The sequence below is a fragment of the Drosophila persimilis genome, unplaced genomic scaffold (genome assembly GCF_003286085.1).
Source record: "Drosophila persimilis strain 14011-0111.01,24,50 unplaced genomic scaffold, DperRS2 tig00003933-arrow-pilon, whole genome shotgun sequence".
In the NCBI taxonomy this organism is placed as follows: Eukaryota; Metazoa; Arthropoda; class Insecta; order Diptera; family Drosophilidae; genus Drosophila; species Drosophila persimilis.
The window spans coordinates 1774016-1798397 of NW_020825706.1; the positions used below are offsets into that span (position 1 = coordinate 1774016).

The 24382-nt window shown below is 49.9% G+C and overlaps 11 protein-coding genes across 13 annotated transcripts; 7 read left to right on the forward strand and 4 right to left on the reverse strand.

The window, feature by feature from the left end:
• Window positions 1-81: 81 nt before the first annotated feature.
• On the forward strand, window positions 82-2067 carry LOC6594189 (transcription termination factor 5, mitochondrial). Its single transcript, XM_026994431.1, has 4 exons — window positions 82-292; window positions 352-1330; window positions 1391-1615; window positions 1688-2067. Exons 1-4 carry the CDS (start codon window positions 112-114, stop codon window positions 1977-1979), a joined length of 1677 nt encoding a protein of 558 aa, XP_026850232.1. The 5' UTR covers window positions 82-111; the 3' UTR covers window positions 1980-2067.
• LOC6594190 (putative tRNA (cytidine(32)/guanosine(34)-2'-O)-methyltransferase 2) lies at window positions 2033-3171 on the reverse strand. 2 transcript variants are annotated; one of them, XM_002019785.2, is made up of 3 exons: window positions 3031-3171; window positions 2321-2976; window positions 2033-2265 (listed from the first exon to the last, which is right to left on the reverse strand). In XM_002019785.2, the coding sequence occupies exons 1-3, from the start codon at window positions 3149-3151 to the stop codon at window positions 2092-2094; spliced, it is 951 nt and encodes a 316-aa protein (XP_002019821.1). In that variant the 5' UTR covers window positions 3152-3171; the 3' UTR covers window positions 2033-2091. The 2 variants fall into 2 exon arrangements, with proteins under 2 accessions (XP_002019821.1, XP_026850233.1); XM_026994432.1 differs by having other exon boundaries at window positions 2321-2981.
• A 330-nt stretch (window positions 3172-3501) lies between these two features.
• On the forward strand, window positions 3502-7446 carry LOC6594571 (ubiquitin carboxyl-terminal hydrolase 8). 2 transcript variants are annotated; one of them, XM_002019786.2, is made up of 8 exons: window positions 3502-3762; window positions 3836-4333; window positions 4392-4554; window positions 4615-5079; window positions 5152-5601; window positions 6051-6281; window positions 6340-6794; window positions 6853-7446. In XM_002019786.2, the coding sequence occupies exons 1-8, from the start codon at window positions 3665-3667 to the stop codon at window positions 7196-7198; spliced, it is 2706 nt and encodes a 901-aa protein (XP_002019822.1). In that variant the 5' UTR covers window positions 3502-3664; the 3' UTR covers window positions 7199-7446. The 2 variants fall into 2 exon arrangements, with proteins under 2 accessions (XP_002019822.1, XP_026850231.1); XM_026994430.1 differs by lacking the exons at window positions 3502-3762; window positions 3836-4333; window positions 4392-4554; window positions 4615-5079; window positions 5152-5601 and adding an exon at window positions 5820-5973.
• A 737-nt stretch (window positions 7447-8183) lies between these two features.
• Window positions 8184-8954, forward strand: LOC6594572 (probable ribosome biogenesis protein RLP24). The gene is made up of 2 exons (XM_002019787.2): window positions 8184-8302; window positions 8386-8954. Exons 1-2 carry the CDS (start codon window positions 8222-8224, stop codon window positions 8881-8883), a joined length of 579 nt encoding a protein of 192 aa, XP_002019823.1. The 5' UTR covers window positions 8184-8221; the 3' UTR covers window positions 8884-8954.
• Window positions 8951-9749, reverse strand: LOC6594573 (D-aminoacyl-tRNA deacylase). The gene is made up of 4 exons (XM_002019788.2): window positions 9623-9749; window positions 9469-9559; window positions 9179-9411; window positions 8951-9116 (listed from the first exon to the last, which is right to left on the reverse strand). The coding sequence occupies exons 1-4, from the start codon at window positions 9663-9665 to the stop codon at window positions 9007-9009; spliced, it is 477 nt and encodes a 158-aa protein (XP_002019824.1). The 5' UTR covers window positions 9666-9749; the 3' UTR covers window positions 8951-9006.
• An 81-nt stretch (window positions 9750-9830) lies between these two features.
• On the forward strand, window positions 9831-11995 carry LOC6594574 (neither inactivation nor afterpotential protein G). The gene is made up of 5 exons (XM_026994596.1): window positions 9831-9913; window positions 9970-10104; window positions 10164-11434; window positions 11494-11705; window positions 11763-11995. Exons 1-5 carry the CDS (start codon window positions 9895-9897, stop codon window positions 11917-11919), a joined length of 1794 nt encoding a protein of 597 aa, XP_026850397.1. The 5' UTR covers window positions 9831-9894; the 3' UTR covers window positions 11920-11995.
• Window positions 11996-12106: 111 nt separating this feature from the next.
• On the forward strand, window positions 12107-15189 carry LOC6594575 (sodium-coupled monocarboxylate transporter 1). The gene is made up of 8 exons (XM_002019790.2): window positions 12107-13208; window positions 13282-13347; window positions 13415-13689; window positions 13746-13995; window positions 14057-14437; window positions 14496-14686; window positions 14750-14933; window positions 14995-15189. Exons 1-8 carry the CDS (start codon window positions 12849-12851, stop codon window positions 15055-15057), a joined length of 1770 nt encoding a protein of 589 aa, XP_002019826.1. The 5' UTR covers window positions 12107-12848; the 3' UTR covers window positions 15058-15189.
• LOC6594576 (importin-9) lies at window positions 15138-18617 on the reverse strand. Its single transcript, XM_002019791.2, has 4 exons — window positions 18421-18617; window positions 17688-18332; window positions 16660-17630; window positions 15138-16598 (listed from the first exon to the last, which is right to left on the reverse strand). Exons 1-4 carry the CDS (start codon window positions 18557-18559, stop codon window positions 15285-15287), a joined length of 3069 nt encoding a protein of 1022 aa, XP_002019827.1. The 5' UTR covers window positions 18560-18617; the 3' UTR covers window positions 15138-15284.
• Window positions 18618-18919: 302 nt separating this feature from the next.
• On the forward strand, window positions 18920-21255 carry LOC6594577 (ATP-dependent DNA helicase 2 subunit 1). The gene is made up of 2 exons (XM_002019792.2): window positions 18920-19604; window positions 19840-21255. The coding sequence occupies exons 1-2, from the start codon at window positions 18932-18934 to the stop codon at window positions 21066-21068; spliced, it is 1902 nt and encodes a 633-aa protein (XP_002019828.1). The 5' UTR covers window positions 18920-18931; the 3' UTR covers window positions 21069-21255.
• Window positions 21256-21390: 135 nt separating this feature from the next.
• On the forward strand, window positions 21391-22441 carry LOC6594578 (prefoldin subunit 3). The gene is made up of 3 exons (XM_002019793.2): window positions 21391-21524; window positions 21624-22018; window positions 22089-22441. The coding sequence occupies exons 1-3, from the start codon at window positions 21438-21440 to the stop codon at window positions 22192-22194; spliced, it is 588 nt and encodes a 195-aa protein (XP_002019829.1). The 5' UTR covers window positions 21391-21437; the 3' UTR covers window positions 22195-22441.
• Window positions 22442-22992: 551 nt separating this feature from the next.
• Window positions 22993-23969, reverse strand: LOC6594579 (39S ribosomal protein L40, mitochondrial). Its single transcript, XM_002019794.2, has 4 exons — window positions 23906-23969; window positions 23757-23840; window positions 23449-23691; window positions 22993-23391 (listed from the first exon to the last, which is right to left on the reverse strand). Exons 2-4 carry the CDS (start codon window positions 23780-23782, stop codon window positions 23079-23081), a joined length of 582 nt encoding a protein of 193 aa, XP_002019830.1. The 5' UTR covers window positions 23783-23840; window positions 23906-23969; the 3' UTR covers window positions 22993-23078.
• Window positions 23970-24382: the final 413 nt, after the last annotated feature.

Sequence of the window (24382 nt, forward strand, 5' to 3'; positions counted from 1 at the left end):
AACAAATTGGCAGCCGCATCAGCTGTTGCCATTCACCGCGAATAACAGTTACATCTTTTTATTTTCGTTTAATTGTTTTTAAGGGTTTTTTTTTATGGTAATGCTGAAATAATGCTTAGGAACGGTCAGCATCAAGCGCAGCTGCTGGCGCGAAGCCTGGGCCAGCTCTCACGTGGAGCGGCTACGGCAAAAAAAGTCACCAGTAAAGAGGAGAAGTCAAAGCTGAAGTCGTCTCCCATAGAGATGCCCATAGAAGAGGCCCTAAATGCCAGCTATTTGTCCAAAACTCTGGGCAAGTTTATCCCTCGCTTTATAAAGAATCTATCAGTAATGATGATCTTAAATTTATAGGTAGCAACTATAGGGCCTGGTCCGCTGCACTGGAGAAGCATCCTGAGCTGAAGACGGTGAAGCGCAAGGATTTGCTCAACTCCTACGATGCGCTGAAATCACTGCAGTACAGCGTGGACGATATTATCACCAAGCCCATGATCATCTATTACGGGGCGACGACGCTGTCAAATCGCCATAGCGTCCTGCTGGAGTGCGGATTCCATAATGTGACCATCCAAACGCTGGCCAAGTATGTGACGGTAGTCAATAAGCCAATCGACATTCTGAAGGCTCATGGCTTCATACCTTTCGATCTGAAGGTGCCCGAGCGTCTGGCTAGCCTATTTACGGACATCCAGCTGCCGCTAGCAAAGCAGGAGCTGGAAAGCGAGAGCCTCACCCTGAAGACAATCCGCCAATCGCTGCTGAATGCCTACCTTCGCGAGCGCCTGCAGATGGACGACGGCGATCTGCAAAAGCTATGGAGGGTCTACTCCCGTGTGCGGCATAAAAGTTTCCGCTCTGTCCAGGACACAGTAGAGCTTCTGACCAAAGAGCTGAAGTTTTCCGCAGAGCGTCTGAGGAAGAACAGTTTTCTGCTCCATGCGGACGCAGATAATGTGCGGCGCATCCTCCAGGAGATACCCACCATTGACTCGCAGGACATACGTGATATTGGCTACCGCCGGCCCAAGATCCTAATGTCCACCTGCGATAGCCTGAAGCAGACCCTCCAGAATGTCCGTTCCTTTGGCATCACCGAAGGGGCGGTTATGCGTTGTCTGGAGGTGCTTACTCTGGGGCCGGACACAGTGTTGGAGCGTTTGCGGGATCTACAGGAGATCGAGGAGTTCCAGGTGCTGGGCACCAATCCGCGTGTGCTGCGCTTGGTCCACTACCAGAACAAGGCCCGTCTTCGTTTGGATTACTTAACGCAGCTGAAGGTGCGTTGCGCCTCCCTGCACATCCTCTCCTGCGGCTCCGAAGCGTTTGCCAAGTAAGTGGAGAAGAATCTGTAGCACCGCCCAATCTCTTGTATATCCTCTGTCCAATTCAGATTCGCTAGAGATGGCTCGGATCGTACCAAAGGTCGTGACATTGTGGTCTACCTGGGCAACGTTCTATCCAAGGATGAGCAAGTGCTACGTAATCTGCTTTCCCGCCACCCCAACTGGTGCCATATACCCCTTCTGCATGTGAAGCAGTGTCTGGAGTACTTGAAGAGCAAGAAGTTCAAGCTCACGGAGATCTTTGACAACATTCACTTGCTCTTGTATCCCATGTAAGTTCGGAAATATGTAGTTTCAATTGGAAAGCATTCCCTATTAAAAATTCTCCCTTTTCTTTCTCGTAGTAAACGCATTGAGGAGAAGCTCTTGCTACTGCAGTCGCCCGAAATTCAGGAGGAGCTGCAGTTGCCTGTGTCCGATGTCCATGATCTGAGCAACAACGAGATCCTGACTCTCATCCTCTATCTAATCGAATCGGAATTCCACTTCACCGGCGATGGCATCTGGACGGAGCAGCACACACATCACGTGGAGAACTTCAACAATCTGCTGCCCGATTTCCCGGAGAGCCTCAACAAGGTTTATAAATACGGCGTTAAACCACCAGCCGAAAAGCAGATTGCGCAGCATTTATAGAACTGCCTGCCAATAAAATTGTACATAGTTAATTAGTATCCTAATACAATTGATTTTAAATGGATATAAAATTATTTGATTTATTGAAGATTTCACGGCCTGAAAGCGTATGTCAATCATCGGCAGGCTCCTTGTGTTCCTCCCTCCATTCCTTCGTTAGTTCCTCATCGTGTATGACGATAATGGGGTCATATTTAACATTAGTGGAGCCCAATTTCTGTTTCACATCCTGATAGGCGGCAGTCAACGGCTTTTGAACAGCTTCCGTATAGACATAGTCTTCATCCTGGAAAACGCATAATAAAACAATCGGGAGGGATGTGCGATATGTATGAACGAACCAAGTCATATGTGCGATCCGCATCCAGATCCCCCTTGTACGCCACAAAGGGAACGTGGACAACAGGCTTTGGCTCACGCCCCGTAGTCCGTACCAGCCATGTTTCGGGATGTTTGTGCCATTCTGTGGTCAGATTACAGGGCGTGTGCCCTTCTGGCAGGCAGAATTGGCGGGCCACCACAAAGGCTTCGATGCTGGAGTTTCGCGATGCCGAGGGCTTAAAGACACACACGTCCTTGAAGAAACGCTGCAGCTGTAAATACAGCCGGCTGGTGTTGTCCGCTCGATAGATTTTCGCCACCAAAGAGCCGCCCGTTTCCAGGATGAACGTGGAGATGCTCAGAGCGGAGAGGAGGAGCTCTCCCTGCATGTAGACATCGAAATCGTGCATTCCCGTGGAGTCGGGGGCACCGTCAGAGACCACCAGTTGGGCTTTCTGGCCCTCAAAGTACTCGATGATGGCCTGGGCGGTTGACTCTTTTGTGATGTCTGCCCGCAGCTGATGGACCCCGTCGATGGGAGCCATCCCCTGCAGATCGACGGCAATGATTTTTACCTTTTCACGCTCTTCGGGCGAACGTGGCTCGTACATGTGCTTGGAGAGGACCTGGGACCAGCTGCCGGGAGCAGCGCACAGGTCCACGGCACGTGTGACACCTGCACTATAATAAAATCAATATTCGCTTAGAACACCACGAGGCTGGGACTCACCGTCCAGTAGATGAAAGGTTTCCTCGGCCTGCAGCAGCTTGAAGGCACTTCTCGCCCGCCATCCCTGCTCCTTGGCCAGGCGGTAGAAAATATCACGTTTGTCCTTTGATGTCTTGCCCATCGAAAACCATAAATTTTCAACTTGTAAATAAACTTGAATCTTTCAATCATTAACCCATTGTCGAGCAGTGGGTATTAAAATACGCTCCCCGAATATTATGAAATTTTAAGAATTTCAGCGTTGTTTTATGTGAAAAATACCGTAGTCTTTTTTATGCAAAAATGGAGGATAGTACAGACCTACAGGAGTAATTATTATTATTGATATTTGTATTATTTTCGCAGGCTTAACTCAGGCTGTTATTCAGTTTAAATAAAGGGGGCTTAAGTGGGCTAAGTTCGGTTTTTCATCGGTCAATTTTATCGATATCGGTTTTTGGGAATTTCTTCGGGCTTTTTTTTCTGAAAACAAGTGACTTTTTATTGTTTTATGCAGCACCCCCAGCCTGCAGATCGTAAAAAGTTCCTGCTGCTATGACCACATCAGCGGCGTCATAGTCAAAAAGTCCCATAGTTAAAAAGGCCAATCCACCACAATACCAACAAAAAGAGGCGAAAAAAATACACCCCAAACATGTCCCAGTTGAAGAAATTGCACATGACGAACAGCCTTAGTAGCTTGGAGAAGCTGTCCGACATAACGAAAGACTTGCGGAACATAAACATAAAATTGTATGTCGATGCTCCACTGCATTATCAATGAATTGCTTTGATTCCCTTGATTTTCTCTATTTTCCGCTCCCAGATTGCTCTCCACTGCTCGCAAACTCTTCATGAAGGCGGAGCAGTATCGACTGGAAGGCGACGAGGAGATGGCCTACATCAACTACATGAAGTACTTCAATATAATAAAGGCCATTCGCAGCAAGCCTGACTATACGACGCATAAGGTGCAGGTACGTGAGTCGCTGGGCGACACCGAAGCGAACCGTCGTATTATGGACTCTCTCGAGATGATAGCGGACTCGCTCTGCGAACGCTACAGACAGCTACATAAGCCGCCAAGCCCTGCAGCCCCGCTTAACCAGACAGAGACAATCAGCCACAGCAAACCGCAGGGCGCCGCGTCCCCACATGCCACAGAGTATGCTCGATTGGGCGTGGTCTCGTGCGAGGAGCTGTACCAGCGTATTTCTGAGAAATCCGTGCTGGTAATGGACTGTCGACCCAGTGCCGACTACGAGAGGTCGCACCTCACCTACTTCTGTGCATTCAATGTGCCTGAAGAGCTCATAACGCCAGGGTAAGTGGGGAACATCAAAAAAAAAAAAAAGACTCACTCTCCATGTAATCTCCTACAGTATGTCAGCTGGCAAACTGCAGGCTCGTCTCAGCAGCACCGCCAAGGCCTCGTGGGCGTCGCGCTCTGTCAAGGAATCGGTGGTTCTGATGGACTGGAACAGCAAGGATGCCCAGCCGGCGGCAAATACTCCGATAGCCACGCTCCTGGACATCCTGAAAAATGTAATTAATAGAAGAAACCCCTAGATTAAAGAATTAATTAATAATTTTCTCTCTTTTCAGTGGGATCCCGATGTCACCTACCGCGCGCCCATACAGATCGTGGATGGGGGCTATGAGTACTTCATCATGATGTACCCGACGCACTGCACCAATCCCAGTGTGCAGGCACCGAAGCAGAACAACAACGACATGGAAACCATTGACGACATCGAGTATCCGTCGATCAATGACATTTCAATGAAGGAAGACATCAGCCCGCGGGATTTTAGCCCTCGTCCGGACATCAATCGGGCCAGCAAGCAGGCCGCACTACGCACCTACCAGCAGGCCAAGCCCATAGCCGAGATCATGCGCGAACAGGCCGAGTTCCTACAGCGGGCACAGCAAAACGACGAGCAGCTGAATAGTGCCGCCAAGATGTGGAAGCTACTCATCCAGCGGAAGAGTCCCTCGAGCAACTTTAGCGAATCGGATAATCAGCTGCTATACAAAATCCTTCAGCTGGAAAGCCAAGCAGAGGATTATGTGAGTGGGCCGCAGGGCAAATTAAGTCTTTATCTTAACCCAATCCCAACTTCTTCGTTCTTTACTCAACAGAAAATAGAGAACAATCGCCTGCGAAACGATGTCGAGCGCTTGAAGACGTTCCAGACGGTGGCACCGCAGCAGGTGACTCCTAAGGATGCGGAGGCCACCAGGCGCATCGAATTGGGGATTTTAGAGCGACAACGGCTGGACGAACAGAACATGCGCGAGCGCCAGGAGCGGGAGCATCAGCTGGCCATTGCACGTGAGGCCAAGAAGCATTACAGGTCACCGTCGCCACCGCCTTCACCGCCAGAAGAATCCTCACCCCAGGACGAGGTGTCTCTTTCTCTCAACAAGCCGGCTACCAATGGGGTTCATGATTTGGATCTGTCCATGAAAGAGATTCTGGACGAGAAGCCCATGTTCGATCGGGCTACGAAGCCGACGGCGAGTCCAAGCAATGTGGAAAGGATAGTGTCACGGTCTCGTGATTTCTCCCCTGTTATAGGTCACAATGTGGTGAGTGATTTGCATATGTGAGAATGTCCGAATGTTCGAATGGGGGATGAAAATGGGGCTAGAAATAGGGCTGAGGGAAGAGGGTGTCTTGAATCACTCGCGGCTTATAAATAGCCCCACCACCCACTGGTGAATCAATAGCCAAGGGTCACGTTTCGAAGACGCCCAACGAGCGCCCAAAACAGTCGCTCGCTGTCCGCACTCAAAGCATGTTCAAGTTAAAGCAACGTAAAATCGCGAAACTGTTTGGCAACAGCAGCACATACCCGGAATCGGAACCCCCGAATGATTTCCGTCGCGGGCGTCAAGTTTCAGCTGCCAACGGCTTTGCCTCCTTACAGCATTTATAGCTCTATTTTTCCCCTTCGACGTGTAATAAGCTCTTTTCTTGGTTTCACAATGGTCTTCCAATCGCTTATCTGTCACTCTCTTTCTACTTGAAATTGCAGGGAAGGGGTCTCACGGGATTGAAGAATCTGGGGAACACCTGCTACATGAACAGTATACTGCAGTGCCTGAGCAACACGCCCCAGCTGACGGAGTACTGCCTATCAGACAAATACAAGAACTACATCAGCCGCAGCAACAAGACAAATGGCCAGGTCATCGAGGAGGTGGCGGCCCTCATCAAGGAGCTCTGGAATGGCCAATACAAGTGTGTGGCCAGTCGGGATCTGAGGGTAAGTTGGAGAGACTCATGAACGAAGACTTCTGCTTGCTCATGGCTTTAATTTGCAGTCTGTGGTGGGGCAGTACCAAAATATCTTTCGCGGCGTTGATCAGCAAGACTCGCATGAGTTCCTCACTATTCTGATGGATTGGCTGCATTCTGATCTGCAGACGCTGGACGTGTCGCGGATGCGGGAGACCATCGGGGCTGCGGAGCAGGCCTGGTTGGATTTTACCAAGGCCAAAGAGAGCATAATTTTGCATTTATTTTATGGCCAGATGAAAAGCACCGTCAAGTGTGTGACCTGCAACAAGGAGTCGGCCACCTACGAGTGCTTCTCGAATCTCAGTCTCGAGCTGCCGCCCAACGCGAACGAGTGCCAACTGAACCAGTGCATGGACATGTACTTCAGTGGGGAGCGCATCCAAGGCTGGAATTGTCCGAACTGCAAAACGAAGCGGGCTGCCATCAAGAAGCTGGACATATCAAAACTGCCGCCAGTGCTGGTGGTCCATTTAAAGCGGTACGTACTCGGGAAAAGATCCATCCCCTATCTATATTCATTCAACTGGTCTCTATAGCTTCTATGCGGATACGAGCAACACTGGATCCTATGCCAAAAAGCAAAACTTTCTGAGCTTTCCCCTTCAAAACCTGGAGATGAGTCCGTATATAGCACGTGCCGAGTCGCGTGCTGCAAAGCCCAAGACGTACCAGCTGTATGCTGTCTCAAATCACTATGGTACCATGGAGGGCGGCCACTACACGGCGTTCTGTAAGAGCCCCAATTATGGGCGCTGGTATAAGTTTGACGATCAAGTGGTTTCGACGCTGGACACGTCAAATGTCATCTCGAGTGCCGCATACATTCTCTTCTACACCTGGCTGCCCCCCGATACGCATGCCCGATGTTTTGATGACGTATAAGTTCTAGTCGCTTCACCCCAATTACCGCCTAATTGTTGCTATCTGTTGTTGTCTAGAATAGGAATAGGAATAGGAATATATATATGCGAGGTGATGGATGCGATGCGGGTTGGAGTCACACATTTACCGAAACTAAGATAATTTCAAGTGCATTATAAGTGTATAACAAATAGCAGAGTACACACAACGTGTATTTTTATAGGCATATTTTTAAACCAAATAAACGAAATGAAATTTCCAAACATTAAGTGAGGGCGAACTTTTAAATTTGTCACCAAAGGCTTCAGTGAATGCAGAAACTAGTCAGTCCCTGTTTTACAGCTATCTCAACGAAATTTTTGCAGTTTATGGTCTTTTTACAGAGAATAAGAATAAGTATCGGGATCGAGTTACATATGATTAAATGCATGAGTAGATCTAAGACATGTCAATCTAAGAAAAAGTCCTTAGACATCAACTTGGAAAACAGACTTTTAATATTAATTCAAGGATACAGGGTATAAATATGTCCATACCACCGGTTGACAAGCAAAAAGTGTGCAAATGACGTAAGATTATATGCTCACTTACTTTTATGCTTTGACCTTTTTTGTTTAAACCTCATTTTAGACAAAATCGAAAAAGAGAGTCCTTAAAATAAGCCAATCTTCTAGAATATTCATGCGTCAATTGGATAAAATTATGAGTTTAGGGCTAAAGATTCCGCTAGCCAGTAATATTAAGCCGATAATCAAAATATGTTTTCTGATCATGGACAGAGACCGATTAACCCATTGTAGACCAGTGTATTACACAGTATTACAAAATTGCAGAATTTTAACGCATTTAAAGAGGAAGGATTGACAAAAAATTTACAAACAGTGTTATTTTCCGCGGCTTAACTCAAGTTTTTACCTGTTTAAATAGAGGGGGGAAGAGTGGGTTAACTTCGTTTTAGCAACACTGGTTCTCTTCTTCTTCAGCCGCACACGTGCTAGTGCTGCGCTTTGTTTTTCGCAAATTAAATTGTTTTAATTTGTGAAAATGCGTATCGAAACGTGCTACTTTTGCTCCAGCAAAATATATCCCGGCCACGGGGTTAATTTCGTACGAAATGATTGCAAGGTGAGGCCCAGTTCGATGCGTTTTTGACAATTGCGCAGCCTTGTTTGTAAACACATTGAACTTGAAATTTTTTCTGTTGTTAGATCTTCAAGTTCTGTCGTGGAAAATGCCACAAAGCCTTCAAGCGCAAGAAGAACCCCCGCAAGGTAGGCTGGACTAAGGCACATCGCAAGACTGCTGGCAAGGAGCTGGCCATCGATCCCAGTTTTGAGTTCGAGAAGCGTCGAAATGTGCCCGTCAAATACAGCCGTGAGACTTGGCAGAAGGCCCTGGAAGCCATCAAGAAGGTTACCGAGATCAAGCAGCGTCGCCAGGATCACTTTGTCATGGAGCGTTTGCGCAAGGGCCGAGAGATTGAGATCCAGATGGATGTCAAGAATGTGCAACGCAACATGTCGCTGATTCGCTCGCCAGCCGCTGGCCTCAAGGAGCGCCGTGCCAAGGAAGAGGCCGAGGAGGCGGCTCTCATGGACGAGGAGGATCTGCCCGAAGAGAAAATCACCTATGTGGACGCACGCGAATTGGAGAAGCGTCTCGAAGAGGGAATGGGAATCGAGGATTTGGAAATGTTGGAAGCCTAAGGACTTGTACACTGATTTAGATTTAAGCTGCTAACGAGAATATAGTTAACAAAAACCCCGTGGTACATAAATAGTAGCTTTCTTGTATATTTTTTGGCAAAACTGAACCCAGCTAAAAATGCTTCACTTGTCCACGCCTTCGTCCGGCTGCTTCCTGTCGGGTGACTCCAGGTTGATTGTCACGGGGCCGTCGTTTTCTATGTGCACCTGCATGTTCGCCCCGAATTTGCCATCTGCAGATACATGAATGGGAAATGTGAGTAAGGAGAAGACCACACTCTGATAGATCCTGCACCTTTAATTTTGCAGGTGTCGTACGACTGCTTGAGGCGGTTTAGAAAATGTGTGTACAGCTTCTGGGCGTCATCTCCCTTCATAGCAGCCGAAAAATCGGGCTTGTTGCCTTTCAGTCGGTGGTATAGTGTGAATTGTGAGATGCAAAGAATCTCCAGCTGCAGGTCTTTGGCCGACTTTTGCCACCGCTTGCCTTCGTCCTCGAACAGCCGCAAAGCTAGTATCTTGCGCACCCTGATGGCGCAATAATGAAAATGTACTTAAACAATGATTTTCAATGAAATTACTTACAGATACTCAACATCTGTGACTGTGTCATCAGCCTTAATTCCGACCAACACGCACAATCCAGGCCCAATGGAGGAGACCAGCTCATCCAGCACTGGGGAAAGATGGCGGACTGTGTAGCGCTGTCAAAAGATGGTATCATTCCTGCCATGCATACCCGTAACCTTTGCAGCTCTAACCCTCTGTATGACGGCCCGCATGGTTCGTTTTTTTATTTATTTTTTTGGAAGATTTTACGGAGTGCTGGCTGACGACTAAAAGTTATCGCCGGACCGATAGCCGATACCCAGCTGATTTCAATTCAAACTGGCCGCCAATCCCATTCCCCAAAGTGAACTCGCGGTAATTGGATTAGACCAAACGCTGATGTCAGTCAGTTGTTCCCTCGCCTGAACTAGTTGAATTTCATCATCCACAGAGAACAACAGCATGGGACAGCATTTCCAAAGTAATTGCCAAATGAAACCAATGAAATTGATTATAATTCCCGAACTCCCGTTGCAGAGATCTTGGTAGTTGCAGGCATCTTGATAGGCTTGCTGTCTGGATTAGCCATGCTGGTCGGCAGCTTGCTAAAGGAGTCGATACCGAACGTTTTGGCGCCAGCGGAACGACAGTTTGCGTTTGACTATGTGATAGGTGAGTGGAAGCACGGGCTACAATCGTGTAGTGACGTTCATGGGTTGCATTACCTTCAGTTGGGGCTGGAACTGGGGGCAGCACGCTTACCTCGTTGCTGGCCAAGCACAGCAACGGCAGCGTTCTTCTCATTGAAGCCGGGAGTGTCTTTGGACTGCTCAGCCGGATTCCGCTGCTAACCACCTTCCAGCAGAAGGGCATCAACGACTGGTCGTTCCTCTCCGTGCCCCAGATACACTCTTCCCGAGGTCTTATCGAACAGCGACAGTGCCTGCCACGAGGCAAGGGACTCGGAGGATCTGCCAATCTGAACTACATGCTTCACTTCGACGGGCACGGGCCGGACTTTGACGCCTGGCACCAGCTTCACAACCTAAGCGAATGGAGCTGGGCGCACATGGGTCGCTTCATGGCCGCCGCCACAGCCAAGCCCTGCGACATGTTTGAAATACCTCGTGGCTACTCGACGCTTACGGACGCTCTGGAAGATGCGCAGAGCCAGTTTGCGGACAAGCCTTGGGTGTTTCGTCGCTCGCGTTACAACATCAAGAACGGACTTCGCCACTCGGTGGTGCAGCAGTTTCTTCAGCCCGTGCTGAAGAATGCTAATCTCCGCCTGCTTCCCGAGGCGCTGGTCAAACGGATACAGCTTTCGTCCGGCCCCACTCTTCACGCCAGCTCCGTTCTGGTGGGCTTGAAGGATGGCGAAAACAAGGAAGTCGAATTCAGCATCGAGGTGCGACGCGAGCTGATCCTTTGCGCCGGCTCCTACCAGACCCCACAACTCCTGCAGGCCTCTGGAATTGGAAACAGCTCAACGCTGGCCAAACTAGGGATTCCTGTGCTGCACAACTCCCCTCTGGTGGGCCGGAATCTCCACGACCACTTCAATGTGCCTCTCTTTGTCTCGATGGGTGTGGCCGGGCCAAGCCTCAACCAGCGCACGCTCCTCAGTCCAATGAGTATGCTCAACTACCTACGCTCGGGAACGGGACCGTTCGGGAACTTTGGAGTGCTGGGACACGTGGCCAGCCATGAGGAGCAATCGCCCTTTGGCATCACCTTCTTTGGGGCTGGGGCCATAGACGAAGCTGCGCTCATGTCCATTTCCAATTTCAAGGTAGCCGCCTTTCGGGCGCTCTTTCCACGGTACTACAACGCCTCGCAGGAGGGATTCGTGGTGATTTCCAACTGCCTGCAGCCAAAGTCCAGGGGCTCGGTGCGACTCCTCAACAGACACATGCGCAGGAATCCCTTGATCGATCCAAACTACCTTAGCCACGACGATGATGTGGCCTGCACCATTGCGGGAATACGAACTGCTGTAAAGGCGAGTAAAATTGATTGTATTCAACATTGTAGGGAATAACAGAAAATCGTGTACTACAGTTGGTCACCTCATCCTCCTTTGCTCAGCTCCGGCCTTACATACACTGGCCAAAGCTGCAGGAGTGCACTAACTTTGGACCTTTTGAGAGGGATTTCCTCGAGCACCAGCCCTCGGATCAGTATCTAGAGTGTCTTATGCGTCACATTGGATTGGGGTCCCATCATCCAGGTGGCAGTTGTGCCCTGGGCAGTGTGGTGGACTCACAACTCAGGTAGGTCTCCTGTACCTTCGCTTCGATTGCTCTGTGTAATGGAATGTCCCTTGGCAGATTACTGGGCGTGCCCAATATTCGAGTGGTGGATGCCAGCGTGCTGCCTCGTCCTATTTCGGGGAATCCCAATACAGTCATCTCTGCCATTGCGATGCGTGCAGCCTCCTGGATACTGAAGAGCGAGCTGCTGCAAGAGGGCCGCCGACGCCAATGATCGGAAGAGTAATATCTGCTGAAACTAATCAAATCAATTCAAAGAGTATTAAAGCTATCAAACGATTGCCATTGTTCTCGCTGATCTTGCACTTGATCTTCCTCTGAGGCGCTCCTGGCTCGCTGCCAGTTGGGCATTTAATGAATGACTATAAAATGGATGCGCCGCGTGCGCCACGCTCAGTTCTTGTGCAACTCGATGCCAATGACCAGACCGCCCCCGACATAGAGCGTAGACCATAGACCGTAGCGTAGAGCAGAGCGTAGTAATATTTCCGAAAGTGGCAAGTGGCAATAATTGTTTTACAGACGGATAGATATGACGTTGAAGGGCGATGCCAGCGACGCTCGTTGTCATCTCTGATTCGGCCGAGTGTTGAGTCGCCGTCGTCGGGTCCTGGATGGTTTTTTCAAGATCAGTTCTTCCGAGTGTGTTCTGTGACATAATTGTTTACAAGGCGACTCTCCCGCCGCTCTACGTCATTGTGGGATCTCTGCGAGATCTTAATTCGTGAAGATTATGTCAATTCGCGGTGTCTGCTGGGACCACTGTTTGATGTTGACGTTTTCCCGGAATCACAGCGCTTTTCTCTAAGGTCGGGTCGGGTCCGTGATTCAACTGGAGACAGAAGTGTCGTAATTCTCGCACTCGCCGGTTTAGCTTCGACCCATGTGCGCACGGATTTGGTGTGGGTGCTGGTGCGGCTGTGACTGTGTCCAAAAACTAAATTGCTCGACAATTGATAATTGAGCGAAATTGAATTGAATCACAGCCAGAGGAGCGAGCGAGCATTAGCCCAGTGCATTAGATGGGCTTGAGCTTAGTGAATCGGAGACAGACCTAGGCATTGGATCGCTGGCACCGCTGGATATATTCTCCTCCTTCTTCTACCTCGTTCCTCGTTAGTTAGCAACCAGTCGGACGCAAACATGCACAACATTGAGCAGATCCTGGTCGAGCTGCAGCGCTTCTCGTGGCCCGACTATGTGGCATTTGTGGCCATGTTCCTGCTCTGCATCTGCATTGGCATCTACTTTGGGTTCATGAACAAGTCCGTCTCCGAGGCCGACTACATGCTCGGCGGCCGCAAGATGCTGGTGATTCCGATCGCCTTCTCCCTGGTCGCCAGCTTCATATCGGGCATCACGCTCCTGGGACTCCCAACCGAGGTTTATTCCTACGGCGTGCAGTACCTCTACGTGGCCTTTGGCGTAGTGGGCATGGGCATTGTGATGGGCGTATTCTATCTGCCGGTTTTCCACGATCTGAACATAACATCCACCTACGAGGCAAGGACACACGCAGAAAGATACGCTCAGGCCACAATCTGAAGAACGCTTTCATATTTTCTAATACTTGCAGTATCTGGAGGTTCGCTTCGATCGCCGCCTGCGCCTGTATGGATCCATTATGTTTGCGGTTATGAATGTGTGTATCGATGATTGCATCCTTTCCAAGGACAATAAAAGATAACATTCCCGCTTGGAATTTACAGGTGGCCTATCTGCCCATCGTGATATATGTGCCGGCGCTGGCCTTCAACCAGGTAACTGGCATTGGAGTGCACACGATCACGCCGATTGTGTGCATCATTTGTGTGTTCTACACGAGCCTCGGCGGTCTCAAGGCGGTGGTTTGGACGGACGTTGTGCAGGCGGTCTCCATGCTGGGAGCCCTCTGCTTGGTCGCCATCAAGGGTAGCATGGACATTGGCGGGGTTAGCGTTGTCCTGGAGCGTGCCTGGAATTCGGATCGTCTGGAGGCGCCAGAGTAAGTGGAGAATCTCCTTATGTGCTGCAACCACCCACCACTTTCGATCCTTGCAGGCTCAGCATAGATCCCACAGTCCGTCACACGTTCTGGTGCCTGTTCTTCGGAGGAATAGTCTACTGGACGCAGACGAATGCCGTCTCCCAGAACATGATCCAGAGATACCTCGCACTGCCCACACTCGCGGACGCCCGCAAGGCTCTGTTCATCTTCTGCGTGGGAGTCCTAATTCTGATGGCCTTGTGCGGCTACAATGGACTGCTTATCTATGCCACCTACCAAAACTGTGATCCCCTCACTACCAAGGCAAGGACTACCCTACTCCTCCTCCTGGGTATACACTTTATAATCTCTGATTCGTTTATAGCTGGCAAAGGCTCGAGATCAGCTTTTGCCCCTCTTCGTGATGGACACGCTGGGCGAAATGCCCGGTATGACGGGCCTCTTCATAGCCGGCGTCTTCAGTGCTGCCCTGAGCTCCCTCTCCACCTGTCTGAACTCCATGTCGGCGGTGGTGTTGGAGGACTTTGTGAAGCCATATGTGAAGCAGCCCCTCTCCAGTTCGTCGATCAACTGGATCATGCGGCTGGTGGTCGTCGGTGTGGGAGCCCTCTGTGTGTGCCTCGTTTATGTGGTGGAGCATATGGGCACAGTCCTGCAGCTGACTATGAGTCTGGAGGCCATCACCAATGGCCCCTTGTTTGGCATCTTCACCATTGGCCTGTTTCTCCCTTGGATCAATGGGAATGTGAGTCTCCAGATAACTATTTTCCTGGCCCAAAACTTATCTCAATTCTCTGCCACAGAGTGCTCTTTTGGGCGGAATCATGGGTGTCATAGCCATGTCCTGGGTAAGCCTGAATGCCCAGTGGGCCATCGCCTCGGGAGCCATCAGTTACAACACGAAGCCGCTCAACATTGAGCAATGCGACTACAGATTCAATGTCACCACGAGTGCCGCCAACAGCACCATACATCTGGCAGGCTCAGCCTCAGAGTAAGTCAAAGGATCTCCCAGTATATCCTCATGCTTCTATTTTAATTTCTTTTATTCGAAAAGGGATATCTTCCCATTGTACCGCATCTCGTACATGTGGTACACGACCTTTGGCGCTTCGATTACCATTATTGTGGCGCTGCTCGGTTCCTTGGCGTTTGGCAGAAACAATCCCAACAAAGTCGATCCCGTACTGCTGACCCCCTGTATACGAAGGTTCTTCAGCTTTGGCTCCAACAAACCCATGGCGAGTAGCATACATATTTTCTCCTTTGATTGATGTTCATTCGAGTGCTTTCCTCCTTCAGGATGCCTACAAACCCGACATTCCACTACAGCACAAGCTCCGAAACGACGAGGTGGCTCTCTAAAGAATCGAACGACACTCCACTCCACGGAGTTCCTTTCAACACAGCATCCAATTGTAGATAATCCATTATTAAACAAATTTTTTAACTATTTACTGCTTGCGCGTAGAAAAAATACAACTGTGTTTAATCCAAGGATCGATTAGTAACAATATATAAATACGATTAACACAATCTGCTGTTGGGACAACCTGCTGTCCATGTGATGGAGAGAATGGATCAGCAGCGAATTACTTCTGCTGCTGCACCTTGTTGAGCAGAATGTGGCGCTCCGCCTCGTTGAGATGCTCGTAAAAGCTGGGAAAGTGTTCGTTTTGTGTGAAATTGGTGAGGAATTTTTGCAGGTTCTCGGCTATGTCGCCTGTGTAGTTGGTCTCCTTGAGCAGCTCCTTGAGCAGCAGATCGTCCTCTACATTATCCTTGTCGAATTCCACGTACAGGTCAGAGATGAATCGAGATTTAGCTAAGCTGGTGGCCTCGTCTTCCTCGGCCTCGGCATCCTCCTCATCGGTGTCGGTAAGTGGCTCGTCCGTCTTGCTCTCCTGAAAGTGCTGGTACTCGGACATCAGCACCTTGAAGATCTTGACGAGAGCAGGAATTGTGGTCCACTTCTGGTTGGCGGCGGCCACGGAGCGAGTGCGCCTACGGGCATCGCTGGGGTCCTCTACCAGCTCCTTGTAGGTGATGCTCGTGAGGCGATTGTCCTGCGTGGCCACGCCGTACTCGAACAGCTTGCACAGGGCCATGGTGGTGACCTTTCGCTCGTACATGCCGAAGAACGAGTTTTGGCGCGAGAGCCAATTGGAGAGGACGAACTGCATGGCTGGCTCTCCGTTTGGCCCCGGAACAGTGGACAGAAAGTTGAGCACGGCGTCCATTTGAGTAAGGAAGAGATGGGCGAAAATCAGGACCAGATTCATGATTACCTTAAGGCACTCCAGGTTCTGCATTTTGCTGATCACAGCCTTCAGCAGCATGTCCACATTCGGTCCAAGCATGGTGCCCATTTTTGTGATGATCGTGATGACCAGCCGTCCGATCTGGCCCGCGGCCGTCATCTCGCTGTTCATGGGATTGAGCAGTACAGCGGCCACCACCTGCATGATGCAGTTACCACCCTCGCCGTTCTGGTAGCTGCAGATCTGGGCGGGCGAGACGTTGATGAAGCTGCGAAGGCACTCGCCGCCGGCCAGCATCACCGCATGATCGTCCGTGTGCACGAGGCAGTTCAAGACGGCCGGAAAGGCTCTGTCCAGCAGTGCGCTGCTCAGTGGCGGCTCCGTGTACTTGACGATGGTGTTGAGGACGTCCAGGGCAATGTCCTGCTTCTCAGTGTTATTTGTCTCTAGCAGTTCCAAGATGCTCACGATAGTGGGAATGAACTTCTCCTGCAGCAGCACCAGGCACTGCTTCCGCTGGCAGAGGGCTTTGATTAGATCCTGCACATTCTCCAGGACGTACGGGTCCTCGGCATACTTGAGAAAGACAGCAATGGCCAGCGGAGTAATCTTGCCATTGGCGGCATAGGCAAAGTCTGCATCAAACTGTGAGAAAGCAGGAGAAATGGGATTAGGAATCCTCGATGAATGAACACTGGTCGCTTACCTGGACCATGACCGTCAGTGCCTCCATGAGCAGGGCCAGGACAGTGGCCTTGCAGCCCGAGACCAGAGCCATGATGCCATCAAAGAATCCCGGCAGCTTGGACACCAGCAAAGTTCGTTTCTCGCCCTCGGTCGATTCGTTGGCCAGCAAGAAGCCGTGCAGCGTGCGCACTGCACTGATCCTCAGGATGTGCGTCTTCTCTGGCGACAGGCTGCACAGGGTGACGTCGAGGATCTCGGCCACCATCTGGGGATTGTACAGGTCTGACTTGGAGTATGTGCTCAGGGTCCAGAGGGCGCGACCCACCAGGTGGGGCGACTCCTGGTGCACCAGCAGATTCCGCACGATGGTCAGATAATTGAGAAGATCGAACTTGGAGTCACCCTCGAGAATGATGTCGCGAAAGCCGTGCACGGCGTCCATGCAGGCCTCCTGGATCTTCCACCAGTTTGGATTGTTGGCCGCCTTCTCCGCCTCGGCCACGCTAAAGTGCCTGCCCAGAGCCTCCTGCAGCGGCTGAATGGCCTTTGCCCCGAACTCGTCGTTGATGGCCAGCAGGACATCGCGGCCGCACATGCGCACCGTCAGCTCCACGCCGCCGTCATCCTCGTCGTCGACAAATTTCTCTGGGTCCTCCTGCCAGTCCTCCAGCTGCTCCTCGCTCAATTGGATGTACACGATCGTGATGTAGATGAGATCGGCCAGCACGTTCTTGATGCATCCCCGAAGTTTTCCACAGGTCACGATGCAGTTGATGAACTCGAGGATCTGGATGATGAGCGTTTGGAAATTGGTCTGCTCGTCATCGTCTTCGTTGTCGCCACTGGGCAGTGGATTGGGCTCTGTTTGGTTCACCGACACCTTCACATAGGTCTCGGCTATCTGGGTGAGGAGCTGCCAGATGATGGGCAGTATCCTCTCCATGAACGGGTTGATGTACTTCGAGCACTCGCTCACCACGTGGGTGAAGACTGTAACAGAAGGGGAGTGGTAATGATAATGGTATTGGTGGGTGTCCGTCTGCTCACCCTTAATGATTTCTGAGCGTAGCAGGAAATTGGAGCCCGCTCCGCTGGTCATGCTCAGGTAGTGCAACAGCTTGTCCATGAAGTTGTTGAGAATGGAGTTCATCATGGTCGCCTGCTCCTGTTTGTTCGTAATCAGAGCCGCAATGGATGTGAAGAGGGGCTTTAGGATGCGAATGGCCGATACGCGCGTCTTGATGGAGTAGTTCTGCTCAGAGTCAAAGATGCGGTACACCTCGGGAATGACAACGGGTCCCAGTTCCTTGATTTGCTCTACGTCGTAAGAAAAGTCCTGCAGAACCTGCATGGCCCCGTGGATGGAGTCTTCGTTGCCGCCCAAACACTTGACAATGATGTCGAACAGCTCCGTCCAGCATTGCGGATAGTCGGTGGAAGCTATGGTGGATATGGTATGGGCCACAGAGGAGCGGATTTTTGAGTTGGGATCGTACAGTCCGTTGGGCAGTATGTTGCGAATAGTACGCTTGGCCTGTTCGCTGGCCATGCAGCTGTTAGCCTTGTCGGTCTTCAAGTCCTCCTCCGTCCAGTGGTTCTCGACGTAGCGGGTTAGCATAACGATAGCTATCTGTCGCAGCGGAAGCTCGTGCGACTGATTCATTATGATCTCGGACAGGTAGACGCCATAGCCTGCAATTCCATATATGGGTAACATGAGCACAGAAAAACACGAGGAAACCCAACCCAACACAAGCCCTCTGCCCGCCAAATTACGCACCTTCCGTGTATTCCAGCTGCTTTGTTCGCTTCTCCGCCTCCTGCAACACATTGGTATTCGAGCTGAGAAGGTTCTGCAGCTCCTCAATGATGGCCAGTTTGACCGAATCGCCGCAGTCGTTTTGAAATTGGAGCGACATTATGCTATCCTATCACGAACTTTACTCTAAATTCAATATTAAAACAGTCAAAAACATAAACCGGCGCGGCCTACTCCAGCGTTTACATGTGATAACTTCCCACACTTTACAGCACGGTTCTGATCAGTGATGCCAAATCTCAGAGTCAATGCAAGCTAGATTCTAATAAAAATAGCCAAAATTTGTTAAAACCGTAATAAATAAGCTAAAATTTATGATAAATAGCCTGAAATAAGCTAAAACGGTGACACTGGAACTATTTTAAAATGGTGTTGCAAACACTGCTCTTGCTTCGATGACGATACATCGATACAACACATTTAGCTTCGATTAATTGTGAAATACGCGGAAAAAAATAGTACAAAATTTAGGATGAGCACCTGGAATCCAGCGAACGATGTGGATTTGCTGTCCGGTTCCGAGGATGAAGAGGACATTGCCATGAAGCGCGACTACCATGGGCGCGAGGCCATCCTGTTCGTGGTGGACGCCAACTTGCAGACGGCCGGCATAGGACGCTTGATGGAGGCGCTGAACATCATACGCACGGCATTCATCTCGGGAATGTTGGTCAACGACAAGGACCTGATAGGCCTGGTGTTCGCCAACACCAAACACAGCCCCCTGCCGCTGGAGGCGTCCTGCGTGGAGACTATAGTTGTGCCCGAGAACTGTGCCGTGTTTCTACCGCTTCGTCAGCTGACCAAACCCATTGTGGAGCATTACCTGGAGTTTATGGGGACGGTGGAGAGCCAGTTTGCCACCGAGTATGGGCTGGTGGAGCCCGACGGGCGTGGAAAATTCGATCTCATGATCCGGCTGTGTATCGAGTTGCTGGAGAAGTGCGGCAAGAAGCTGAACAACGCGAAGATTGCGTACGTGACGGATGTGGACACGCCGCATCTGCCCTCGAGCAACGAGTTTCAGGCGGCTCTGCAGAAGGCCATCGATCTGGAGGGCAAGGAGTTCGAGTTCCATGTCATTCCCATGAACGACGACTTTGACTACTGTCCTTTTTACAAGGAATTTATAACCCTGTCGCGAGGTGAGTGACGAAACTATAGTAGAACGTATGTATATTTTATGCGAAGTCTGTTCCCCTCCGTGGCGTCCAGAGATCGCCTTGGAGGTTTAAGTACTTCGCAGAGCAACTGTAGCAAATCATTCACCTGCGTCCAAGTGAAGTTAAATTTGGATGTGGTTTTGGGTCTGCTCACAGATCACAGCTGTCAGAATGCCACTATCTGAAATCGACTAACGATTCATTCTTATTATTGCAGCCATTGAATTAGACGCCTTCGTTGAACCCGATCCTTCACTGCTGCGAGAGATGCTGGCTGATCGCAAATTGAAGCAGGACTTTTTGCGGCGCTGCCTGGGCCATTTCGCCTTCCACCTGGGCCCCAATCTGTCCATGTCCGTGCAGTACTACAATTACTTCCAGCGACGGGCCCTTCCGCGCAAGGTGCAGATAATGCGGCGGGACAACAGCGTGGTGAGCACCAAGCGCCAGATCATAGTGCGCAAGCATGAAGGGGAGGAGATTAAGCACGAGTATCAGATGAAGGCGAACCAGGGCTGGTACAAGTTCGATTTGGGCGAGAAATCGTTGAGACTGACCATGACCCGGATGGACATGGTTCGAAACATGCACAAGCCCCACATGCAGCTCCTGGGGTTCAAGCACCGCTCAGCCCTGCCCGAGGTGCTCTACAGCAAGCCCTCGAATTTTATGTATCCCGACGATCAGAGCATTATTGGATCGAAGCGCTTGTTCCGGGGCCTGTGGGAGCGCTGCTTGCAGCGAGAGAAGATCATCGTCTGCCTGTTCATGTCCAAGCGTAAGTCGATTCCGCGCTATGTGGTTTTGGTGCCTGTTCAGGTGGATAAGTCGGAGGTCAAGAGCTATCGGTCGCAGCTCTGCGGAGATGGCTTCAAGATCGTCTATCTGCCGGAAGCCAAGCACATTCGCCACATAGACATGTGCGATTGGAACAACACTGCCAATTCAGCCGACGATGAGAAGGTGGACTTCTTCCAGAAGATCATCAAGAGGCTCCGCATCGACTATCAGCCAAACCTGATCAATGATCCCAGTCTGGACTACCTGCAGGCCAATTTGCTCGCTTTGTCCCTGGACATTACAACGGACAGCAAGGGAATCGACGAACTGCTAGACACAACGGCGCAGGACAAACGAATCGAAAAATATATGCCCGATTACGAGAGGCTCTTCGACGTGGAGGCGGTTCCCTCCAAGAAGCGCCCGGCCAAAGCCTCCGCGAATGGAGCCAGTTCGTCAAAGATGCCCAAAATCGATATGAAACAAATCGAGAGCTACGAATTTGTCGAGTATTTGATTGCGGAGGAACGTCTAACCAGCTGCACGGTCGCCCAGCTGCAGTGGATCCTTCAGAAGCACTTCGATGAGAATTTGCCCAAATCTTCGCCCAAGGACAGACTGGTGAAGTGCATAGTGGCATTGAGTGCCGGAAAGGCAGGCACATAGAATGTAAATTGATGTAAAAAGTATAATTTGTAAGTATTATTGCTAGTTTTTAAGAAGTTTTTGGTAACTGAATTTCTTTTTTTGTTCGCCGTACACTGGGGATATAATTCCTGGTACATCTGAAGGCTTTATTTTCCGGAATTCAGTTTTTCCTTGTTAAATATGAATAAACATAAATATCCAAGAATTTAAAATTCCAAAATGTGTATCGGTTTCGCTGCGATACTATCGATAGACCGTTTATCGCAGGGCTATTGCCATACTGTGTATCGATTCTTTTGACTCATATTTATCGACATTTTCTATAGGCAGCACCGTCCTGCTGTAATTTTAATTGTAATTTGAAAGAATACTGAGCAGCAGAGCGAGATGACTGGCATCATGGACTCGGTGGAAATGCCCAAATTGCCGGAAAACCAAAAGACCTTTGCCGGCATCCCGGAGGCAGTATTCCTGGTGAGTGGGTGGATTCTAACCTAGCAATAGTGCTCTTGGCTGTGGCTGCAGCTGCAATGGAAAACTTGAATTAATCCTTGTCTGGGTCGGTGTTCGCAGGAGGAAATTGATACGTTCATGACCCAGCCCGAGAACGAGAACTGCGAGAAGGTTCTGCAGCGTCTGGACGAGCAGCACGGCAAGTATCGATTCATGGCGTACAACCTCGAGGCGCGTCGCCGGAAGCTGAAATCGCAGATTCCCGACCTGGAGCGTTCGCTGGAGATGGTTAATGTGCTCCGGAAGGAGGACGAGGAGCGCGAGACACAATTCCTGCTCAGTGATCAGGTGTTCATCAAGACCTTGGTGCCGCCCACGAAAACAGTTTACCTCTGGCTCGGTGCCAGCGTGATGCTGGAGTATCCCCTGGACGAGGCCGAGGCCCTGCTCAAGCAAAATGTCACATCAGCCGTGGGCAACCTTAAGTCGGTGGAGCATGACCAGGACTTTCTACGGTCAGTGGGAAGACCCCTTTTCCATTCGAAACGGCGGGTACTAATTATGTTCTTTACTTTTATTTAACAGGGATCAAATAACCACAACGGAGGTGAACATGGCGCGAGTGTACAACTGGGGCGTCAAAAAGAGGCAGGCCGCAGCCAAGACTAACGCCAGCAGTACGCCATCCTAAGCTTCAGCACCAGTAAGAAACCCGCACAGTACTGAAAACAGACATGTGAGTTGTGTAAACTGTGGCTTTCCATCTATTTATGTCAAAACCTCACCAAAAAACGGCCAATCCTTTGCATTGTGATCCTTGCCTGCAAGCGATCGGAAGCAATGCTGATTGCAGCATCTCGCCTGCTTTATTCATATTCTCCACAGATGATGATAATAATAAAACCGCAACACAGCGCATCCAGTTATCCAGACACTAACAATCACTGGCCGTATTCGATACGTGTGTTTCTTAGGACATCCAATATGGGCACAGGTCCGAAAGGCAGATGCCCGAGCTGGTGCAGCCCATGCACTTGTGGCAGCTGCACGTCAGTCCTGGCAGGCATTGGTCCTCCGCATTGTCCCTCGTGCAGAATTCCCCGAGCTGGAGGTAGCAGAAATACCTTGTATTGTTCCCGCAGCGGATTCCGAAGGAGGACGTGCAATTTGGCCTTGTGGCAGGACCTTGTTCGCTGCAGGGAGAACACCTGTCCGGATGTCTGTCTGTTATCTTCTCTTTTTGCTGTTGGCACTCCTCTCTACTTACATGCCTTTCCTGGGGGACAGATAGAGCCAAATCAATAGCCAATAGAATGCCTCGGACATTACATACAGCAAAACTGCTTTCAGAGTCTGGGAATTGAATTGTTTAGTTTGCGGGAACCTGCCAGCTAGTGCCACTGCCGGAATTCCCCTGGTTGAGGTAAACAAGTACCGCACCTTGTGTGAAAAGTGCTGACTCTGGGAGCAGATAAAGGAAGGCTATGGGTGATTAATTAACTATTCTTTTTATTTCTGATGTAAGCAACAATCTTTGACCTAACATGCACACTCAGCTGTGGGACGGAATGGGACTCATTCCCACTTCATAGACTGGTGTATGTAGTCGCCATCGGGACTCGCATAGTTCTTGATGGGTGGGCTGGCGACGGGGCCTTTGAGCGATACTGGCAGCAGCTGCAAGTCGACTTCGATGGCTGCCTGATACAGCTCCTCGGACTCGCGGCGAAGCTCTTCCAGAGCTTTGTTCTGTGACATCACCAGGCGGTCAATGATTTGGAAGTCGGACACTCTCTCGTCGTGCTTGTAGCGGGCCCATTGTTTCTTCAGCAGAGCACGCTCCTCCAGTTCTGCACTGCCCAGGGGCGTCAATTTTCGCTGCCGTTTGCTGGAAATGAAGCAATTTGTACCAACAAAGGGTTCCATTCAACGGCGGGGCACTTACTCCTTTTCGTCAATGAGCTCCAGTGGAACCTCCAGCTCCTCCACCGGCTTCAGCTGGCGGGCATTCTTCTCGAGCCGCCGAATCTGCTTCTCAATCTTCTTTTTCCTGCGGTCCTCCCTCTGCTTGACAACCTGTGGGTCCAGCTTCTTCTTTTTCTTCAGCGGCTCGGCACAGAGCACAGGTGTTGTATGTAGGCAACGTGCAACGGCGGGGCCGGCTACGCCGCCTCTCTGTAAACCTAATCTATGACAGAAAGTGCGCTCGGTCAGTGGGTGGTCAACTCGATGGGCTATAGACTCCTCACTTACCTGGCAAAGGCGCTGATCAGCGACATTTCTTTTTATTTTTTTAGGGTTTACCCGTGAGTAGCGTGGGATTATTTGGCCGGCCGCCTTTTGAAGGTGGAAATTGCCAAGTCAAAGAATAGAATATGTTGGAGAACTGTTTATAGCTTTACCTCAATTTCGTCGATGAAGTCAATTAGTATTTGGTACGCGCTGGTGTTTTCTTTTTATAAATTTTATATTTTTTTTTGTATAATTATATAAATATCAGTTTGACCGCGGATGTATCGATAAAATATGCCGATATATACTGAAACATACCGCCTCATTTTCAAAATATACCATAAATATACTGACGAATTCAAGTTCTGTTTTACATATTCCTCGTTTTTGATATTCCGTGGAATATTACTAGCTATGTAGAACATTTAGCCATGTCATCATAATTTTATACGATTGATTAATCAATTTTCTACTTGATTGGTTTCATTTAAATAAATGCTTTTATTGGATTTCTATATAACGTTGAAAATGAAATTTAATAGATTGATTCGGGCAAATTTCTTGATTTTCGCCCATTCGTCCGATATCACGTCCAGTCATATATATCCCGTTTTCTCCGTTAATTGTGTAATTCCTGTAATTGGACT

Coding starts and splice junctions, on each gene's coding strand:
- LOC6594189 (XM_026994431.1), top strand. CDS start 112: ATGCTTAGGAACGGTCAGCATCAAGCGCAGCTGCTGGCGCGAAGCCTG. Junction 293..351: donor CTATTTGTCCAAAACTCTGG/GCAAGTTTATCC, acceptor TTAAATTTATAG/GTAGCAACTATAGGGCCTGG. Junction 1,331..1,390: donor GGCTCCGAAGCGTTTGCCAA/GTAAGTGGAGAA, acceptor TGTCCAATTCAG/ATTCGCTAGAGATGGCTCGG.
- LOC6594190 (XM_002019785.2), bottom strand. CDS start 3,151: ATGGGCAAGACATCAAAGGACAAACGTGATATTTTCTACCGCCTGGCC. Junction 2,977..3,030: donor AACCTTTCATCTACTGGACG/GTGAGTCCCAGC, acceptor ATTATAGTGCAG/GTGTCACACGTGCCGTGGAC. Junction 2,266..2,320: donor CGGATCGCACATATGACTTG/GTTCGTTCATAC, acceptor TGCGTTTTCCAG/GATGAAGACTATGTCTATAC.
- LOC6594571 (XM_002019786.2), top strand. CDS start 3,665: ATGTCCCAGTTGAAGAAATTGCACATGACGAACAGCCTTAGTAGCTTG. Junction 5,080..5,151: donor AAAGCCAAGCAGAGGATTAT/GTGAGTGGGCCG, acceptor TTTACTCAACAG/AAAATAGAGAACAATCGCCT. Junction 5,602..6,050: donor CTGTTATAGGTCACAATGTG/GTGAGTGATTTG, acceptor TTGAAATTGCAG/GGAAGGGGTCTCACGGGATT.
- LOC6594572 (XM_002019787.2), top strand. CDS start 8,222: ATGCGTATCGAAACGTGCTACTTTTGCTCCAGCAAAATATATCCCGGC. Junction 8,303..8,385: donor TCGTACGAAATGATTGCAAG/GTGAGGCCCAGT, acceptor TTCTGTTGTTAG/ATCTTCAAGTTCTGTCGTGG.
- LOC6594573 (XM_002019788.2), bottom strand. CDS start 9,665: ATGCGGGCCGTCATACAGAGGGTTAGAGCTGCAAAGGTTACGG. Junction 9,560..9,622: donor TAGAGCTGCAAAGGTTACGG/GTATGCATGGCA, acceptor ATCTTTCCCCAG/TGCTGGATGAGCTGGTCTCC. Junction 9,117..9,178: donor CGACACCTGCAAAATTAAAG/GTGCAGGATCTA, acceptor ATGTATCTGCAG/ATGGCAAATTCGGGGCGAAC.
- LOC6594574 (XM_026994596.1), top strand. Junction 10,105..10,163: donor TGCGTTTGACTATGTGATAG/GTGAGTGGAAGC, acceptor CATTACCTTCAG/TTGGGGCTGGAACTGGGGGC. Junction 11,706..11,762: donor GTGGTGGACTCACAACTCAG/GTAGGTCTCCTG, acceptor GTCCCTTGGCAG/ATTACTGGGCGTGCCCAATA.
- LOC6594575 (XM_002019790.2), top strand. CDS start 12,849: ATGCACAACATTGAGCAGATCCTGGTCGAGCTGCAGCGCTTCTCGTGG. Junction 13,348..13,414: donor TTATGTTTGCGGTTATGAAT/GTGTGTATCGAT, acceptor TGGAATTTACAG/GTGGCCTATCTGCCCATCGT. Junction 14,687..14,749: donor CTGGCAGGCTCAGCCTCAGA/GTAAGTCAAAGG, acceptor TTATTCGAAAAG/GGATATCTTCCCATTGTACC.
- LOC6594576 (XM_002019791.2), bottom strand. CDS start 18,559: ATGTCGCTCCAATTTCAAAACGACTGCGGCGATTCGGTCAAACTGGCC. Junction 18,333..18,420: donor GCAGCTGGAATACACGGAAG/GTGCGTAATTTG, acceptor ATGGAATTGCAG/GCTATGGCGTCTACCTGTCC. Junction 16,599..16,659: donor CACTGACGGTCATGGTCCAG/GTAAGCGACCAG, acceptor GCTTTCTCACAG/TTTGATGCAGACTTTGCCTA.
- LOC6594577 (XM_002019792.2), top strand. CDS start 18,932: ATGAGCACCTGGAATCCAGCGAACGATGTGGATTTGCTGTCCGGTTCC. Junction 19,605..19,839: donor ATTTATAACCCTGTCGCGAG/GTGAGTGACGAA, acceptor TTATTATTGCAG/CCATTGAATTAGACGCCTTC.
- LOC6594578 (XM_002019793.2), top strand. CDS start 21,438: ATGACTGGCATCATGGACTCGGTGGAAATGCCCAAATTGCCGGAAAAC. Junction 21,525..21,623: donor TCCCGGAGGCAGTATTCCTG/GTGAGTGGGTGG, acceptor CGGTGTTCGCAG/GAGGAAATTGATACGTTCAT. Junction 22,019..22,088: donor CATGACCAGGACTTTCTACG/GTCAGTGGGAAG, acceptor TTTATTTAACAG/GGATCAAATAACCACAACGG.
- LOC6594579 (XM_002019794.2), bottom strand. CDS start 23,782: ATGTCGCTGATCAGCGCCTTTGCCAG. Junction 23,692..23,756: donor CTGATCAGCGCCTTTGCCAG/GTAAGTGAGGAG, acceptor TTTCTGTCATAG/ATTAGGTTTACAGAGAGGCG. Junction 23,392..23,448: donor GAGCTCATTGACGAAAAGGA/GTAAGTGCCCCG, acceptor CTTCATTTCCAG/CAAACGGCAGCGAAAATTGA.